The sequence below is a fragment of the Trichechus manatus genome, unplaced genomic scaffold (assembly GCF_000243295.1).
Source record: "Trichechus manatus latirostris isolate Lorelei unplaced genomic scaffold, TriManLat1.0 scaffold00002, whole genome shotgun sequence".
Lineage (NCBI taxonomy): Eukaryota > Metazoa > Chordata > Mammalia > Sirenia > Trichechidae > Trichechus > Trichechus manatus.
The window spans coordinates 20,697,773-20,714,736 of NW_004443938.1; the positions used below are offsets into that span (position 1 = coordinate 20,697,773).

Sequence of the window (16,964 nt, forward strand, 5' to 3'; positions counted from 1 at the left end):
TGCGTTTCTCCCAACTCTGGGCTCAGCGACATCTGGAAACAAGCCAGAAACTGGCCACAGCAGGAATATTTACACCATGGAAATTGGCAAATGCTCCAAAAAATCCCCGCCCCAGAGTTGATTGTTAAAACACTTACCAGGACACTGTCTTCCCCAGTCCCTACGCTCTCCTCCTCCCGCTTGTCTTTTTCCTCAACCAACCCCCAGATACATGCCCTCTATTTCAGCCCAAATTCTGAGGTCTCATCAGCTAGGATAGGAGGAAGAGATTAGACAATTACCAAATCAAATGAGTATGAATAGTGACTAGAAAACTAGATTAAAATAAAGGTATTTTGATGAAAATATTAAAGTTCAATGAAGACAAGAGCAGGGCAAGTTATGAACAAAAATAATACTCTCCTAATGTAAAAACGCAGTAGAGCATGCACAACCTACTGAAATATTAGATAGGTACGACTTTCTCAATTGCCACTCTGGCCAGTAAGTGTTTGATTAGCCAAAATGTGAATCATATCAGAGAATCTTTATATAGACTTCCAACTTTTTTTCTTTTTTACATGACCAGGAAGCTATTGTGATGCTTCTTGCCTGGCCAGTACTGGCTATGAATATTCACATCCTCATGGGCACACATAGGTAATCCAATTAAAACAAATACTGTAAACAAATAAAAAGAAAAGCACTTACTTCTAGGGTCTGCATCAGATTTGGTTTTATCGCATCTTTCATCAAAACTGTCAAAGCACCTGTCACTCCCTAAAGGAGAGAAAAAACATTTATGTTGGTGAAAGAAGATCACCCAAGCTCTGGGTTAATGCCTTGGCTGTTTTCTCACTAGCCTGCTTCCTAGCTGGGCACTCCAGGGGTCCCAGGCTGCTGTCACTTCTGGGCTATACATGACACAGTACTGTGGCCTCGGTCCAGCTCTCCCCCACCAGAGCCTGGAATGGGTGTTAGCCATTCTCACATGTGAAGAATGATGGGGGATATCATCAACTGAATTGTGTTCCCCAAAAATATGTGCTGTATATCCGAATCCCTACACCTGTGGTTATAATCCCACTTGGGAATGGGTTTTCTTTGTTATGTTAATGAGGTAGTATTAGTGTGGGGTGTGTCTTGAGTCAATCTCTTTTGAGATACAAAATGGAGCAGATTAGGCAGGCAGAGATGGGGGGAAGATAGATGCCAAGCCACAAGATCACCAAGGAACTGAGGAACAGAAGCTGAAAAGAGACAAAGACTTTCCTCTAGAGCTGACAGAGAGAGAAAGCCTTCCCCTAGAGCCAGCACCCTGAACTCAAGACTTCTAGCCCCCTCCCTAATTGTGAGAAAACAAATTTCTGTTTATTAAAGCCACCCACTTGTATTATTTTCGTTATAGCATCACTAGGTAACTAAGACGGGAGTAGCAGTCATTTTTCTGTTCCCAGAACCTTCCTTGATGGTGTTTAAGAGGCTTTCCATAAATCAGACCTTTCAATCAATCCACTTCAAAGTATTTTCTGGCAATCATGTACATCAGTTTTTCATTATGAGAGGCCTTAGTGTTACCCAAAGAAATAAGATGAAGAGCTGAAACAGCTATTTACAGAGCAGGAATAAGAGAGGTAAAGGGATGTATCTAAAAGCACCGATTCTTGTTTCCTACCTTCTCTAAGCCTCTTACCCTACAGCTACAGAAGGTGCTCAAAACACTGCTGCATTTGAAGGGCTTCTAGTTTCCTGCCTCTCAAGCTAGCTCTCCATCTAGACTGAAGCTGAAGCCACTTAGATGGCTCTGTTTTAAAAGCCACTAGCTGCAGGGAGATCCCCCCCACTACCACAGGCAGAAAAGAAGAGCAGGCAATGAAAGGTGAAAAGCTTATGGAATAAATTCCATGTGTTTGGTTGTAGCCAAGTACAAGCACATTATAAATACCTGTGAGAACATTACGAAGCTGTAAGGGAAACAGGCTTGTGCAAGAAGCCCTGTGTGTGCAGAAACTCTCTGAACCCCCATTGTGTAGACTAATAACAGGAAGAAAATCTTCATTCTTCTCATTACCAAAGAAAAGGATGGAAAGCTCACTGGAGCCTTTGATTGGACATACGCACCAAATCTTCTGCAGTCACAGGCTGCCCATTTTTGTCACTGGCCACCACCATTCGTCCCAGCCGCTCCTTCATGTCCTTGAGGCTGTCGGTCAGGGCCAGCACTGCCATGATCTCGCTGGCCACGGCAATGTCAAACTGCGCCTAAAGCAGCCAAAGCACAGGCATTGCTCAGCAACAGCGCCACCTGGAGGCCACTCCAACAGGGAGCTCAATTTCAACAACCAGTCATGGAGAGCCAGAATCTATATCCTCAATGGGTATTCTCGTACCCACAGTCTTCTAAGCGTCTACCTTATGCATGGTCCTGTGCTGGTTGACCTCTGGGGCGGCCACCCAGCTTCCTGCACTCTTTTCCACTTTATTCCGCTGAGCAGGACTCAGTTTGCTTAGGTCTCCTGTTGTACCTGTTTATGGTACTATGTGGCTTGCTTTTGTAGCATATCTCAAACTTGTTATTAATTATTTATGAGACTGTCTGTGTCATGTGGGTCTACACCACTGGACTGTAAGTGCCAGTGAAGGCAGGGACCATTTCGTGAAGTTTCCCTTCCGAATCCTTAGCATCAGAGCTATAACTGAAGCATCAAAATAAAAAAACCAAAAACCCAGCAAACCAGTTGCCATTGAGTCGACTCCAACTTATGGCAACCCCATGTGTGTCAGAGTAGAACTGTGCACCACAGGGTTTTCAACGGCTGAGTTTCTGGGAAATAGACCATCAAATCTTTCTTCCAAGGTTCTCTGGGAGGACTCGAACCTCCAACCTTTAGTTTAGCAGCTGAGCGCATTAACCATTTGAATCACCCAGGGACTCCACGTGCCTCAGACACAGCAGGCTCTCAATACACATTGACTAAGCAACGGAAGAGCCTACCAATTAGCTCTATGCTATTAATCAGTCTGTCAAGGAGGCCTCATTTGTCTTTCTAGCAAAGATATGAGGAGCAGACAGTGGACGAAGACAGTTCTGCTGGCTTCCTCACCCCACTGCGTCCTATGCCAGTTTCCTAGAGTTACATTGCAACACAGCAGTGAGGACAACCTGCCTAGAGTAATCCACCAAGTCAAATGGTGGCACATCTTCAATTTTCAGCTACCCGTGAGGGAGGGTATGACCACATCAGACCTTGAAAGTTTCAGGAAAGAAAGCTAGAGAATAGCTACTTTCTGTGAAATATTCCTAGGACTCCCATCCACCCGACTCAGACTCCAAGTTGTATAAAGTCCAAGAGAATCTAAATGAGACACAGGGAATGCGTACTTCCTCCTGCTCAGAATTCAGCCACTAGGAGAATTTCTTTGGACAAAACCACTTCATTAGGCTCCAGTTTAATCCCTTCTTCCCAAGGGAGAGTGTGAGCTAGACAAGTTCAAGCTACAGAGAGAGAAATGGCTGTGCCTTATTGGGATCTCCTTATGAGACATTTTATTATCCATTTCCACCACTAACAAGTAAGGAAATAAGAGGCTTTCTGGCTACTTCCTGGTCGAGATCTCGTTAGTCGTTGATTTAGTGAAAAATATTGCCTGGAAGTCAAATACGCCTATATTTAATTATTACGTTCTCAGTACAACCCATTCCAAACATAATTATTTTTTCATTGTCTAATACTTAGGATTCTCTATACTACTATTCCATTATAAACAGTGCATGTAAAATCAGTGACTAAAAATATTGAGCCCTTCTATACAAAACATGAAATTAGAACTATTCTTGAAATGTTAACTATAAAAACAAAAAGTAGAATTTATAATCCATATATAAGTTCTTCATTTGTAATGGTTACAAGTTCAAAATTCTGCATCTTGAGCAACACTAAAAATGAAACAAATTGGGTCAATTTAAAATATCGTCATTAATTTTATTGACTGAATGACATACATATTAGAAGGCTGCTCACTGTTTTGCAAATAAAATCTTTCAAAATCATTTGAGGGTTCAAGTGAGATACGATTTTTTATTGCTTATCAAATTATCACGATTTCAACAAATGACAATATACAATGTTGGCAAGAATGTGAAGTGACGTAACTTTTCTGAAAGGTTAATGTGGAAACATACATCAACATTTAAAATTTGCAGCCTTATTGGTTCTGCAATTACACATCTGGGAAATTGTCCTTAGAATATTATCAGAAAATTATCTACTCATATATGTGTATGTTCACTACAGCTTACTTGTGATAGTCCACCACTGTAAACACCCTAAATATGCATGAACAGGGGACTGGTTGAATTGGTTATGGTACATCTAACCAGATGAGATCATATGTAGCCACTAAAAGCGATGATATGTTGTTGTTAGTTATTGTCCAGTCAATTCTGACTCATATCGACACCACATGGGCAAGCAGAACTGCTCTGTAGGGTTTTCAAGGCTGTGACCTTATGGAAGCAGATTGCCAGGTCTGTCTTCTGAGGTGCCTGTGGTGGGTGGGTTCAAACCAGCAACCTTTCGGCTAGTAGTCAAGTGTTTAATCGTTTGCACCAAGATATAGATCTATCTTTACTGACATGAAAACACGTCCTCACTTCAATGGCCACTGCTACTCCTTAGGGTGCTCTCTGTGCAAATGAGACAAAGCTGCCCATCCCTTAAGAAAGTGTCACAATCTACTAGTTCTCTTAGAAGAAAACACTTCTTACTGACATCTGTCAGACAAGAGCCATAACATAATAAATCGACCAATCTGTGACTGTGGTGTGAGAGGGCACCCTAAGCGGTGCAGTGTAGTGTGCACTGTTCCTAGCACCCACACCAGGTCCAACCTGAGACAAATGCACCTGCAGGCTGGCTACACATGGGTGTTATGGGAAGGTGCCCATCTGCCCACTGCTTGGGAGCCCACCAACCCCTGACCTCAAGGGTTGTGTGGGTCCTCTCCTATTTCTGAGAAATAGGATATCTAGAGTGTCTGAGGAGCCTTGGTGGCACAGTGGGTAAGAGCTTGGCTACTAACCAAAAGGTCAGCAGTTCGAATCCACCAGCCACTCCTTGGAAACCCTATAGAGCAGTTCTACTCAGTCCTAAAGGGTCTAAATTTAGAGCCCCCCAAATCTCTCTATTTTGGCTTTTCTCCACTGTGGGGATATGTGCCATTAAAATATGGATGTATAACGGCCTCTATGCTGCACAGCATGTTGAGACTTGTCCCCAACATGTTGAGACTTGTCACGACTTGTTTTCCCAAACCGATTACTGATTGGCTTGTTTACCTGAATTCCCCCTCCCTTGCCCGAAACTTATTGTTATTCACCCAAAGCCCATTGTTCTGTTATTTGCTTCACTGCTTGCTGTACTGACTATAAATAAACTCCTGGGACTGAAGCTGAGGTTCGACTCCTCAGAGTGACCCTCCTGGCCCCATTTCTCTGTAAGAGTTGTGGCATTGGTTATTGTCTCCGCTGCCCCGACAACCGTCGCCGCTGCGACAGATGGTGCCCCGTGTGAGGGAACTGTAGACCCCTCGCACTCAATCCCTTCAGGTGGTGAGTATTGGATGTTCGTTTCAGGCTGTTTAAAGGCACAGCCCGAGAGCGGTGGGGTTTTTCCGCCGGCGGAATTTTCCCAAACGCTCTCAGATCAGGCTGCTTTAGCCCCAGAGCGGCAGGACTTTCCTGACCGCTCCCAAGGGATTTCAGGCTTCAGGCCAGGAGCTTTCCTATCATTCTTTTCTTCATTTTCCTATTCCTCCTTGCTATGGGGAATTCTCTTTCTCCTGAACAGCGTCAACACAAAACCCAGTTGTTGGGATTGTTAAAGGCCTCTAAGCTTAAGGTGTCAGAAGAGGCCCTTACCCAACTTCTGCTTTTAATTGAATCTGCCATTTCTGGACAGGCAGACAATCAACAAGCAGCTGAAGTTCTTTGTCTCCAGCTTGCTTGTGAAAATGCTAATGCTGACTGTCGGGCTGTTTTAGCTCTCTTAAAGGCACAGTGTCCCTGCTGTGGTAAAGGCTTTCATTGGGCTAATATATTCTGGGTTTCTCTATGCTACAGCCCTTTCTGGAGAACGTTCTACCCATGCCTGTCATCATTTCACCCAAGCCATTGCAACTATGGGATGTCCCCGAGCTCTTAAAACTGATAATGGTCCTGCGTATACTTCTGCTAAATTTCAAGAATTTTGTGCCACTTGGGATATTCTTCATACCACTGGCATTCCTTATAACCCTCAAGGGCAAGCCATAATTGAACGTGCCCATCATACTCTCAAACAGCTCTTAAATAAACAAAACGGGGGAGATGATGGGTCTAGAATATGTGACCAGAATGAAAGACTTGCCAAAGCTCTCTTTACCTTTAACTTTTTATCGGTTGCCAAAGATGGTCGTACTGCTGCAGAATGACATTTTATCCCCTCTGACACCTGACCTCACCCACAGGTCCTCTATAAAGATCTTCAAAATTCCTCTGTCTGGCAAGGACCTGTAGAATTACTAACCTGGGGGCGAGGGTATGCGGCTGTTTTGTCTCCTACAGGTCCACTTTGGATTCCCGCCCAATTAGTAAAACCATATCATGACCCAGCGACAGCCACCGCCCTTCTGATGGGTACCGCCGCCATTCTCACACTGGAGTCCGTCCTGTCTTTCTTGGCAGGCGGCGGCGCGAGTGGGCGCCCTACTCCCCTCGCGGCTGCCCAGGCTCACTGGCCTGGTCGCCTGGGGTGTCGCCGCCTGGGACGGCCCTGCCTGGAGGCTCTGGGCAGGCGAAAGGGGGCTATGTGCTCCGGCCATGACTAGGGGTCCCAGACGCACCCTGTGCTGCGGCTCCCCCGCGCGCCGGCACTCTGCCCTGCACCTCCGCCCCTTCCCTTCTCGGAACCACCGCCACCGCCCCTGCTGCGGCTGCCGGAGCCGCCATCCGATCCGACGCCAGAGCTGCAACTGACACTGGCACCCCTTCCCCCGGGTATGAACACTGAAGGGCCGCCATCCGACCTGAAATCACCCCTTCCCCCAGGATGGACACTGAACAACAAAGATCTGCACTACCGGTAACATGGGGAAGTCTGAAAGCCCTCTCCTCCAAAGCTGAACATATCCTCTCAACTGCAGGTGCCCCACTTGCACCTGGAAGCCTGTTTCTAGCTATGGTTTCCCTCGTGACAATCTATTCTCAACAGTCATCCTATATTATCTTGTTAATCAGTAATTTGTTAATCAGTAAGTTCCCAATGAAAATTTGTTATGTATAAACTCTATATTTTCTGCTTCTCCTAGTTAGATGCTTCTGTATAGATAGATTTCTAAGTTAGATGATTCCTTTCCAATTGATAGTAAATTTGTGTAAATCAGTGTTTGTTTGATTGTTAAATCTGTTATAAGGTATAAATTGCCCTTCCTAGTGATTCCCTTCCAAGTAATAGTGAAGCTGTGTAAATCACTGCTTGTTTGATTGTTAATGAATCTTTGAGCCTTTATAAATCTTTGAGCCTTGAAGAATAATAATCTTAGTGAATGTTAAAAGTTAGTGTTTAGCTTACAAAATGAGAGTCAGAGGAAACCCATGGGTCCAACAATCAGGATATTACTAGTGCAGAGGATTATATTATCCTCATAAGATCATTCTCTATTGTCTTACACACCTGAAAGGCACATTGAGTCCGCTCACTCCGGCTACACAATTGATAAGAGCATCGCTCTTACTTAGTAACCTGGTGAAGAACCAGATGGTATCCGGTGGAAAACCAGCACCATGAGTTTAAAGAGCCTGCTATGGCCGCCATCTAAGAGCACTAACTCCAGGCATTAAGTAACAACCTGGTGAAAAACCAGATGGTATCCGGTGGAAAACCAGCACTGTGAGTTTAAAGAGCCTGCTATGGGCGCCATCTAGGTGACTAAGTCCAGGTGTTACTCATAGCTATGCTACTTCTCCTCCTTAAACATATGGAGTGTGCCCCAGCCATAGCTGGGCTCACAAGGACTCACTAAGACACCGGGCACTGAGGTGTGGAGACAGTAGCTGAGATAATCTTGGATTTTATCTCGTAGAGAAAATTTTACTTTCTCCTAACAGACACTTGTTGGAGCAGTGAAAATCCTCGATTCTTATTCCATTAACTAAACAAAAGGGGGGAAATGTGGGGATATGTGCCATTAAAATATGGATGTATAAAGCCCTCTATGCTGCACAGCATGTTGAGACTTGTCCCCAACATGTTGAGACTTGTCACGACTTGTTTTTCCAAACCCGTTACTGATTGGCTTGTTTACCTGAATTCCTCCTCCCTTGCCTGAAACTTACTGTTATTCACCCAAACCCCATTGTTCTGTTATTTGCTTCACTTCTTGCTGTATTGACTATAAATAAACTCCTGGGACTGAAGCTGGGTTCGACTCCTCAGAGTGACCCTCCTGGCCCCACTTCTCTGTAAGAGTTGTGGCATTGGTTATTGTCTCCGCTGCCTTGACAACCATCGCCGCTGTGACACTCCACCAATCTAATTCTATCCTCCTATCTTTCAGAAACTTCTCCAAATACTATAGAAGGGATTCTGGTTTTCTAGCATGGACATTAATTGTTTGCAGTCCGTATGGAGAAGGAAGGAAGGTGCACATGCTTAGTTTGTCTTCTTGATCCAATCCCCATATTCACTTTATTCAAAAGATTTCAAAAGGTCTAAAAGTCTCCTCGGGATAAGGACTGATTACTATAGTAAAAGTGGTTTTTACTTCACTAATAAAAACTCAAACTGTTCTAAAATATAATGTTTATTCCAAAAATAAATACAGAGCCTGTATCTGGCTCAGAAATCATGGAATGAATTCACATCCCCTAAGTACCACTGTTCCACAACAGAGACCCTATTAAAATGAAGGCGGACATCAAAATTGTTCTTCTGCATTCTGTGGATCTGGAAAATAAGACACTATCCTTAAAAACTCCTCAGGCTGTTATGCCAAATAACTAGGTTTTCCTTTTTTGGCTTACTAAATTTGAATGATGTATCTGAGATTTTCATTTTTTAATTAATTGTAAGTTAGGCAGATATAGTATTAATTGGGTGGGTTTCCAATAAAATATCTACAAATGGGTGGGTTTCCAATAAAATATCTACAAATTTATATCCAAGGGACTGAGTGGAACGTCCCAGTAATACAACTAAAAACACCCATGGATAGGATGGTAAGAAAATACCAGAACATTTTCCCCCCCTCATCCTCTCCAGTGCTGCATGGTGACTGGGCCACTGCCACTGCCGACTGAGGAAGGAGAAAAGCAGAGAAAAGGCTGGACTGTGTATGCCAACATAAGAATAGAATCCCTCTTGTGATGACAATGCCACCTACCTGGCGGGAAAATCCCTTCTCCGTGTTTGCCTGCCCAATTGTTATTTTTCGTAGAAATCGGTCATTTGTGTCCAGTACTGGAAGAGAAAAGAACAGATTACTTATTCAGTCAACAGACATGTGTTGCCTGCCTAGGTGTGTTTGGTGCCGTTCTGCGAGCTGGGGAAACGGTGGAGAACAACATGGATGAGGTCCAGCTTCCATGGAGTGGACACAGAGGATGGTCAAATAAACAAGAAAACACCAGCTAGTGAGAACTGCCTTAAGAAAATAAAAGCAGTGATATGATAGAGTTTGTCACGGAGGTGGTGGGTCAGGGGTGCCATTTTTGACTAGGCAGTAACAAAACACATTTCTGAAGGGGTGACATCTTAGGGTGAAACGTGAGTCACAAGAAGAAGCTGGTTGTGATTAGAGCAGGCCCCAATCTTCTTTGTTTTCCTCATTTGCTTGTTTGAATTCACGGTTATAGATTTTGTTTGTGAAAACTAGGTTTGGTTTCGTGAAAACTGAACTTCTAATACCAGGAAACAAAACCAGAATGACACAGACTTCACTAATAGTTTATACGGCTTCAAATAACAAGTTCACAGTGACCCCTTAGATCCAATTTGCTAAATATATAATATGGCAATGACAAAAAATGGTGAAGGAAATTTGAGTATTTGAGAACTATGAGCATGTGGAGGATGAAACATGGTCATCTCCTCTTGTACATACAAAACACTAACAACATACTCAACTTGTGCACTTTTTGTTCCTGGACCCAGTTACTGCCAGTCTTTCTTTACATATAATACATTCACACATATGCGCCCACACTCACTCTCTCACACACACTCTCTCTCTGATATACATACACACACCTCACACACACATGCACACACTCAGATACAAACTCACACAGATACTCCAACAACACTCACACAAACACATATAAACCTTCATGATTTTAAGACACATGCAGAGTATATAAAAAATAAAAGGACAGCCTCTTAATACTGTCACTAGCTGTCACTCTTATTTCCTCTATAGATAACCAAATCACCTAAGTATCTAATCTCATCACACCAAACCAAAAAAAAAAACCTGTTGATTCCAACTCATAGCAACACTACAGAACAGAGTAGAACTTCCCTATAGGGTTTCCAAGGAGCGGCTGGTGGATTTGAACTGCCAACCTTTGGGTTAGCAGCTGAAGTCTTTTAACCACTGCATCACCAGGGCTCCCTCATCACACCAGTGACACCATTTCTAAGTCCATGCTGGCTTTAAAAAAAATAAAACCCTACTATTCAATGTCCTCAATTCATTTACTGGAGAGTTCTATTTCTCATATTAATTCATGGGAATCAGAACCAAACTACTTATTGAATGTCATTCGAAATTCTTCTGATCCCTGTGACCTGTCAATAGCAATAGCTTACTTCATTGTCCTGAACAGTAATATGATGCTAATGTTTATCTGGAATCATTTTTTAAAGTTGATACTTCAATTAAAATTGAACTTCAGCCAGAGAACAATCCAGTCCTTTCTACCTTCTCAGAGGGAAACCAATCTGCATGCTAGCTTTGGGCAGACAGATCATGGAGCCTTTCTCTTCTAAGAACCCGGACTGAGTCCACTGCCCTATTTCAGGTGCCTACCTAAGTTAGAACCCCAAAGCAGATGTGGAAGAATGCCAAGTTGTATAGAAGTTTCTTTGAGTATCTTTACATGTTTGGTTTAAAATGCATCTTAATTCTCACCTGTGTAATTTTTCTTTCATGAGTGAATCTCTAAAAAAGTTTTAAAGAATAATGCAAACTCGCGATGCATTGAAAAAGGTGACTACTGAATTTTGGACATACTTGTGTTTTTAATCTTCATTATAAAAAAGAGTTAGAGAAAATATATAGGCTTCCCAAAAAAATGCTACAAATATTCATGTCAATTATTAAAAATGAGGTTGGTTTGTCCAATTACAGAGGCATAATTGAGTAAGCTGTGGTCTATCCACAAGGGAATATTCTGTAAACCAGCTTCCATTGAGCCGACCTGACTCATGGCAACCCCATGTGTGTCAGAGTAGAACTATGCTCCAGAAGTTTTTCAATGGCTAATGTTTCAGAAGTAGACTGCCAGGCCTTTCTTCCAAGGTGCCTCTGAGTGGACTTGAATCTCCAACCTTTCGGTTAGTAGCCGAGGGTGTTAACCATTTGCACCACCCAGGGATGGAATATTCTATGGCCATTTAAAACTACCATTTCAACAAAGAGCTAATAAAAATGGAATATGCTTATGATATAAAACCAAAATAACAGAATATAAAATTTATACACCTAAATTGTAATTACAGATATATACCTCCTCCTTACTTATTGATTATCTTGTCATCCAACTTTTCACATTTACAACAACAGTAAAAAATTTACTATCCTACTATTTTGCACATTAACGACGTACATCCGGCAGTAATGAATCCTGAGGTGAGAGGTGAGAATCATGCTGGCTTTGATAGTTAACGATATATGTCAGCTTGGCTGGGCCATAATTCTTAGTGGTTTAGCAGTAATGTAATGATGTGATTTGGCAGTTATGTAATGATGTAGTCATCCTCCATTTTGTGATCTAATGTGGTCATCCTTCATTTTCGTGTAACACTGATTTCATATAATGACCTGGTCTTTGGAACGTACCATTTCGATAAGTTAGGAGAGGGTGTACACAAAACACAGCTGTACACACGCACACACAAAACTAGTAATAGTAGTTTTATTAGTGTAGTCAGATGTTTCTTAATCTTTTTAAGCATGTCCAAAATCCCTATAATGCTATTACTTTTATAGTAAATATATATATTTGAAAGTTTCCAAGAGATTTTAATTGAGTTCAGGAGACAAAGATACATATAAAAACTATATAATACAACTGTTACCACAATGCCTCCTAATGTTCACAGGCGTGATGCTTTAGAGTTTGCAAAGAGTTCTCATGTTTCAATGGAGCCTCCCAATAGGGAGCTTGGTATTAATACCCCATTAAAAAAAATTTATTGCAGTAAAATATATATAACAAAACATTTACCATTTTCACCATTTTTAAGTGTACAAGTCAGTAACATTATTTATCCTGTTGTGCAACCACTTATGACCCCATTTTAAAGATGAGCAAACTGAGCAAGAAGCTGTGGAGAGCTGCACTGCCAATAAACGGTAGAGCCAAGACACAGCCCTCTGATCTTTGTCTCTCCACCTCAGCTTGTGGGAAAGCACTAAATTCACAGTGAACTGGCTGAACAGATTCCAAGGACAGAAGCTTTGTGAAGGGGTGAGAATTGGGCTGTGTCACTGAATTGTACATGTAGAATTTGTTGAATTGGTGTATGTCCTGCTGTGTATATTCTTAAGTACAAAAAAGAAAATAAATTAAAAAAAAAAAGGACCGACCTAGGCAGTGAGATGGGGGAGGGATGGCTGAGCCAGAGAGCAGAAGGCAACAGCCCTGACTAGAATGCAGACCAGGAGTGAAAGTTCCTGGGGCCACACTGTGGTAGTCCTGAGGCTAAGCCAAGCTATGTAATGGTGATTTTATCACACAAGATGTAGAGAGCCACTGAAAGGTTCGGAGCAAGGGAGTGACAAGAAAAAAGCTGTACAGGCAGTCCCCAGGTTATGAATGTTCAGCTTACAGACAACTCATACTTAAGAATAAACTGCCATAAAGCCTATTATATTAAAAATTTGAGTTAAATACAATGGTTTATAATAACGAATGCACGTACTACTTTGTGATGCTCATGAAAACACTGCACAGTTTGGAAGTGTTTCCTATGCTTGGAAAGGTGAAATATATACTATATACTAAGACAAACATTTGACTGATGCTAAATAAGAACTGTATGTACCTGTTCTGACTTACCTACAAATTCAATTTAAAGACAGACTTAGGAACCGATCTCACTCGTTACCTGGGGACTGCCTGTATTAATGTGAACCTACTGAACTGGTGGGTGGAAATGGAAGCAAGAAAATCTATTACAAGGTAACTCAATAAATCAGGCATTTCATAAATATTTTTTGAGATTGGGTAGAAACAGAAAAAAGGGGGACAGATGTCAGAACAATGCAGGAAGGATCAAGAATACATACCACCTAACCCTACCTAACTTTATTCATAAGGTTGCTATGAGTCAGAACTGACTCTACGGTAATTAAAAACAACAACACTTACATAGCGTCTGAGACTTCTTCAAGTGCTAGTATCTTATTCCTATGAAGTGTATATTATCATCTCCATCTTACAAAGGGACCAAGGCCCAGAAAATGTATGTGATTTGTTCAAGGTCGTTAGTACCATAAGTTAGTGGCCAGGCAGAGACACATACTAAGGTCTTCTGATTCCAAGTGTAGTGCTTTTTCCTACTGTCCCACCCGTTAGCGACCGACAAATCCAGCTCAAGAGGGCAATGTGGGAGAAGAGAAGGGGGTGTCACAGCTAAGAGGAAAGCAGGGAAGTCAGCAGGGGTTAATGAGAAGTCCATCTGTGCTGTATTTGAAGTGTTACAGGGCTATCTTGGTGGCACTGTCTAGTAAGTGGCACTTAGGATGCAAATTTGAGAGCTGCTCAGAGCTAGTGGTATGGAAGTTAAAGGAAAAAATTAGGATGGTGGGTAGAGAAGTGTCATGGATTGAATTGTGTCCCCAAAAATATGTGTCAAATTGCCACCCTGACAGGGAATACAACAGAGTCCCAGATGGAGCAGGAGAAAGGTGGGGTGCGGAACTCAAATTCTAGTAAAAAGACCAGACTTAATGGTCTGACTGAGGCTGGAGGAACCCCAGAAAGCATGGCCCCCAGACTCTCTGTCAACCCAGAACTAAAACAATTCCAGAGGCCAACTCTTCAGGCAAATATTGGACTGGACTGTGGGACATAAAATGATACTCGTGAAGAGTGTGCTTCTTAGCTCAGGTAGATACATGAGACTAAATGCACAGCTCCTGTCCAGAGGTGACATGAGAAGGCAGAGAGGGTCAGGGGCTGGTTGAACGGACACGGGAAATCAGGGTGTAAAGGAGGAGTGTGCTGTCACAGTATAGGGAGAGCAAGTGGGGTTTTTTTTAATGAGAGACTGACTTGAATTGTAAACTTTTGCTTAAACTACAACAGTAAAAAAAAAAAAAAAAGTGTCAACTTGGCTAGACCACGATTCCCAGTATTGTGTGGTTGTCCATCAGTTTGTCATCTGATGTGGTTTTCCTATGTGTTAAAAATCCTATCTTTGTGATGTTAATGAGGCAAGATTAGAGGATGTTATGTTAACAAGGCAGGACTCAATCTACAAGATTAGGCTGTGTCTTAAGTCAATTTCTTTCGAGATATAAAAGAAAAAATTGAGCAGAGAGACAGGGGACCTCCTACCATCAAGAAAGCAGTGCTGGGAGCAGAGCCCGTCCTTTGGACCTGAGGTCCCTGTGCTGAGAACCTCCTAGACCAGGGGAAGATTGATGATAGGGACCTTCCCCCAGAGCTGACACAGAGAGAAAGCCTTCCCCTAGAGCCGGCACCCTGAATTTGGACTTCTAGTCTCCTAAACTGTGAGAGAATAAATTTCTCTTTGTTAAAGCCATCCGCTTGTGGTATTTCTGTTATAGCAGCGCTAGATAACCAAGAAGAAGTACAGCCAGAATGCCCCTTAGAAGCAAGGATGGCAAGACTACATCTCACATACTTTGGACATGTTATTAAGAGAAATCAGTCCCTGGAGAAGGATATCATGCTTGGTAAAGTAGAGGGTCAGAGAAAAAGAGGAAGACCCTCAACGAAATGGATTGACACAGTGGTTGCAACAATGGGCTCAAGCAAAACAACAATTGTGAGGATGGCACAGAACTGGGCAGTGTTCCATTCTGGTGTACATAAGGTCGCTATGAGTTGGAATCGACTCGACGGCACCTAACAACAACAGCAGATAACTAAGACAAGAAGCGAGCAGAACAAAGAAGAGGAGACTTAGGTTGTTTTTTTTTTTTTTTAATGCAGAGACAAGAAGCCCATGAAGAGAGATACAGAGGCGAAAATTAAGTAGTTTTCCTTGGATATTTGCAGGAGGGGGGCGTGGATAGGACTGAGCCTACATGGAGAAGCTGACTTTAAGATAAGGACACAGATTGCCCCACCGGGAGGCAAGGATCAGTGAAGAGCATGATAAAGTAACAGTAATTGGAATAAATGGTGGGCTTATGAAGCACGGGCTGGGAAGAAACAAAATCATGCATTCATGAAATTAATCTAAACATTCTTGTTGGGACCTTCCAGAACCTTAGTCTGAACATGTCTCCGTCTCATACCCTGCTGATCACCAGCACCCTGGCCAACCCCATTACCCACCTCTCTGCCATGTGATGGTTGAGGGGTCGATGTTGAGACGGGTGAATCTGCTTATCTCCTCTTCTGTCAGCATGCTTGGGTCAGTCTTATGGATGCTCAGCTTCTAATGATGAAAAAGAAAAACACGCAGTACGTTTTAGAAGGAATAGAAAGCAAACGGTAACAAAAATTATCCCTATTTTATTTTATTTTCTCCGCGACTAGTGAAGTCTTTAAAAAAAACACCAAACTGAATTTCAGTTAAATTGTAGGATTGTAGGTTAGGTCAACTCATATAAACAAATGCCTAAGTCCAAATAACTCATACAAGTGGAAGAGACTGAAAATTTGTAATATGCCCTTAAAATGACAGATCTGGAAATGTAGTGCAGTTGACAGCAGACAAAGAACACTTGGTGCTGTTTGCTTCGGCCTGAGGCTCTGCGTTTCTGTGGGCTCCTCCACGTGGCTGCTCTATGCTCTGTGCTCAGCAGAGGTGCAAGCTGCTGTCCACGTAAGTGATGCTCCAGCTCGTTAGGTCTTATTTGCAAATACAAATATCAATAATTCAAGTAAAGTCTATGTCTAATTTTTCAAAACAAGTTATTTCTAAGTCAGTGCACAAAAAAGACACGAAAACTTTTTATACATCTATTTCTGTAAAAGGAGTCCCTGGGTGGTGCAAGTGGTTAAGAGTTTGGCTGTTAACTGAAAGGCTGGCAGTTCAAACCCACCCAGGAGTCTTGGAAGAAAGGTCTGGTGATCTGCTTCCGAAAGGTCGCAGCCACGAAAACCTCATGAAGCACAGTTCTACTCTGACAGACATGGAGTTGCCACAAGTGAGAATTGACTTGATAGCAACCGGTTTTTTTTTTTTAATTTTATTTCCATAAAGGAAACATTCTAAGAAAGTAGTTTTTACTGAAGAAATAAAAGAAAAAAAATTTGGGAAATAGAAACTCTACATGTTTTTGCTGCCAAGAATTGTATACTAGGTATTATTCTCAATAAACTGAACTTGCCACAGTAAAAACCAAGGGAGTGCATTTTTGCCAACCAGTGACTGTAAATTATACCATTAAGTGTTATTTTTCAATGTTTGAAAAAGAACTAGGGAAAAATCAAGGTGATTAGTAGAATATAAGCAGCAAATAGCATTTGAAAACCATAACATGGCTAAGAATGAAGATCATTTGCACAAGTACAATCTTAG

At 42.2% G+C, this 16,964-nt stretch overlaps 1 protein-coding gene across 3 annotated transcripts in view; it reads right to left on the bottom strand.

The window, feature by feature from the left end:
- Positions 1 to 16,964, bottom strand: part of MTHFD1L (methylenetetrahydrofolate dehydrogenase (NADP+ dependent) 1 like) — a 249,208-nt gene that overhangs the window by 144,775 nt on the left and 87,469 nt on the right. For all 3 annotated transcript variants that reach the window (XM_023729119.1, XM_023729120.1, XM_023729121.1), the window contains exons 16-19: positions 15,773 to 15,875; positions 9,400 to 9,476; positions 2,101 to 2,241; positions 691 to 759 (exon numbers count right to left, since the gene is read on the bottom strand). In XM_023729119.1, the coding sequence (XP_023584887.1) occupies positions 691 to 759; positions 2,101 to 2,241; positions 9,400 to 9,476; positions 15,773 to 15,875 (390 nt within the window). The remainder of the gene's footprint in view (positions 1 to 690; positions 760 to 2,100; positions 2,242 to 9,399; positions 9,477 to 15,772; positions 15,876 to 16,964) is intronic.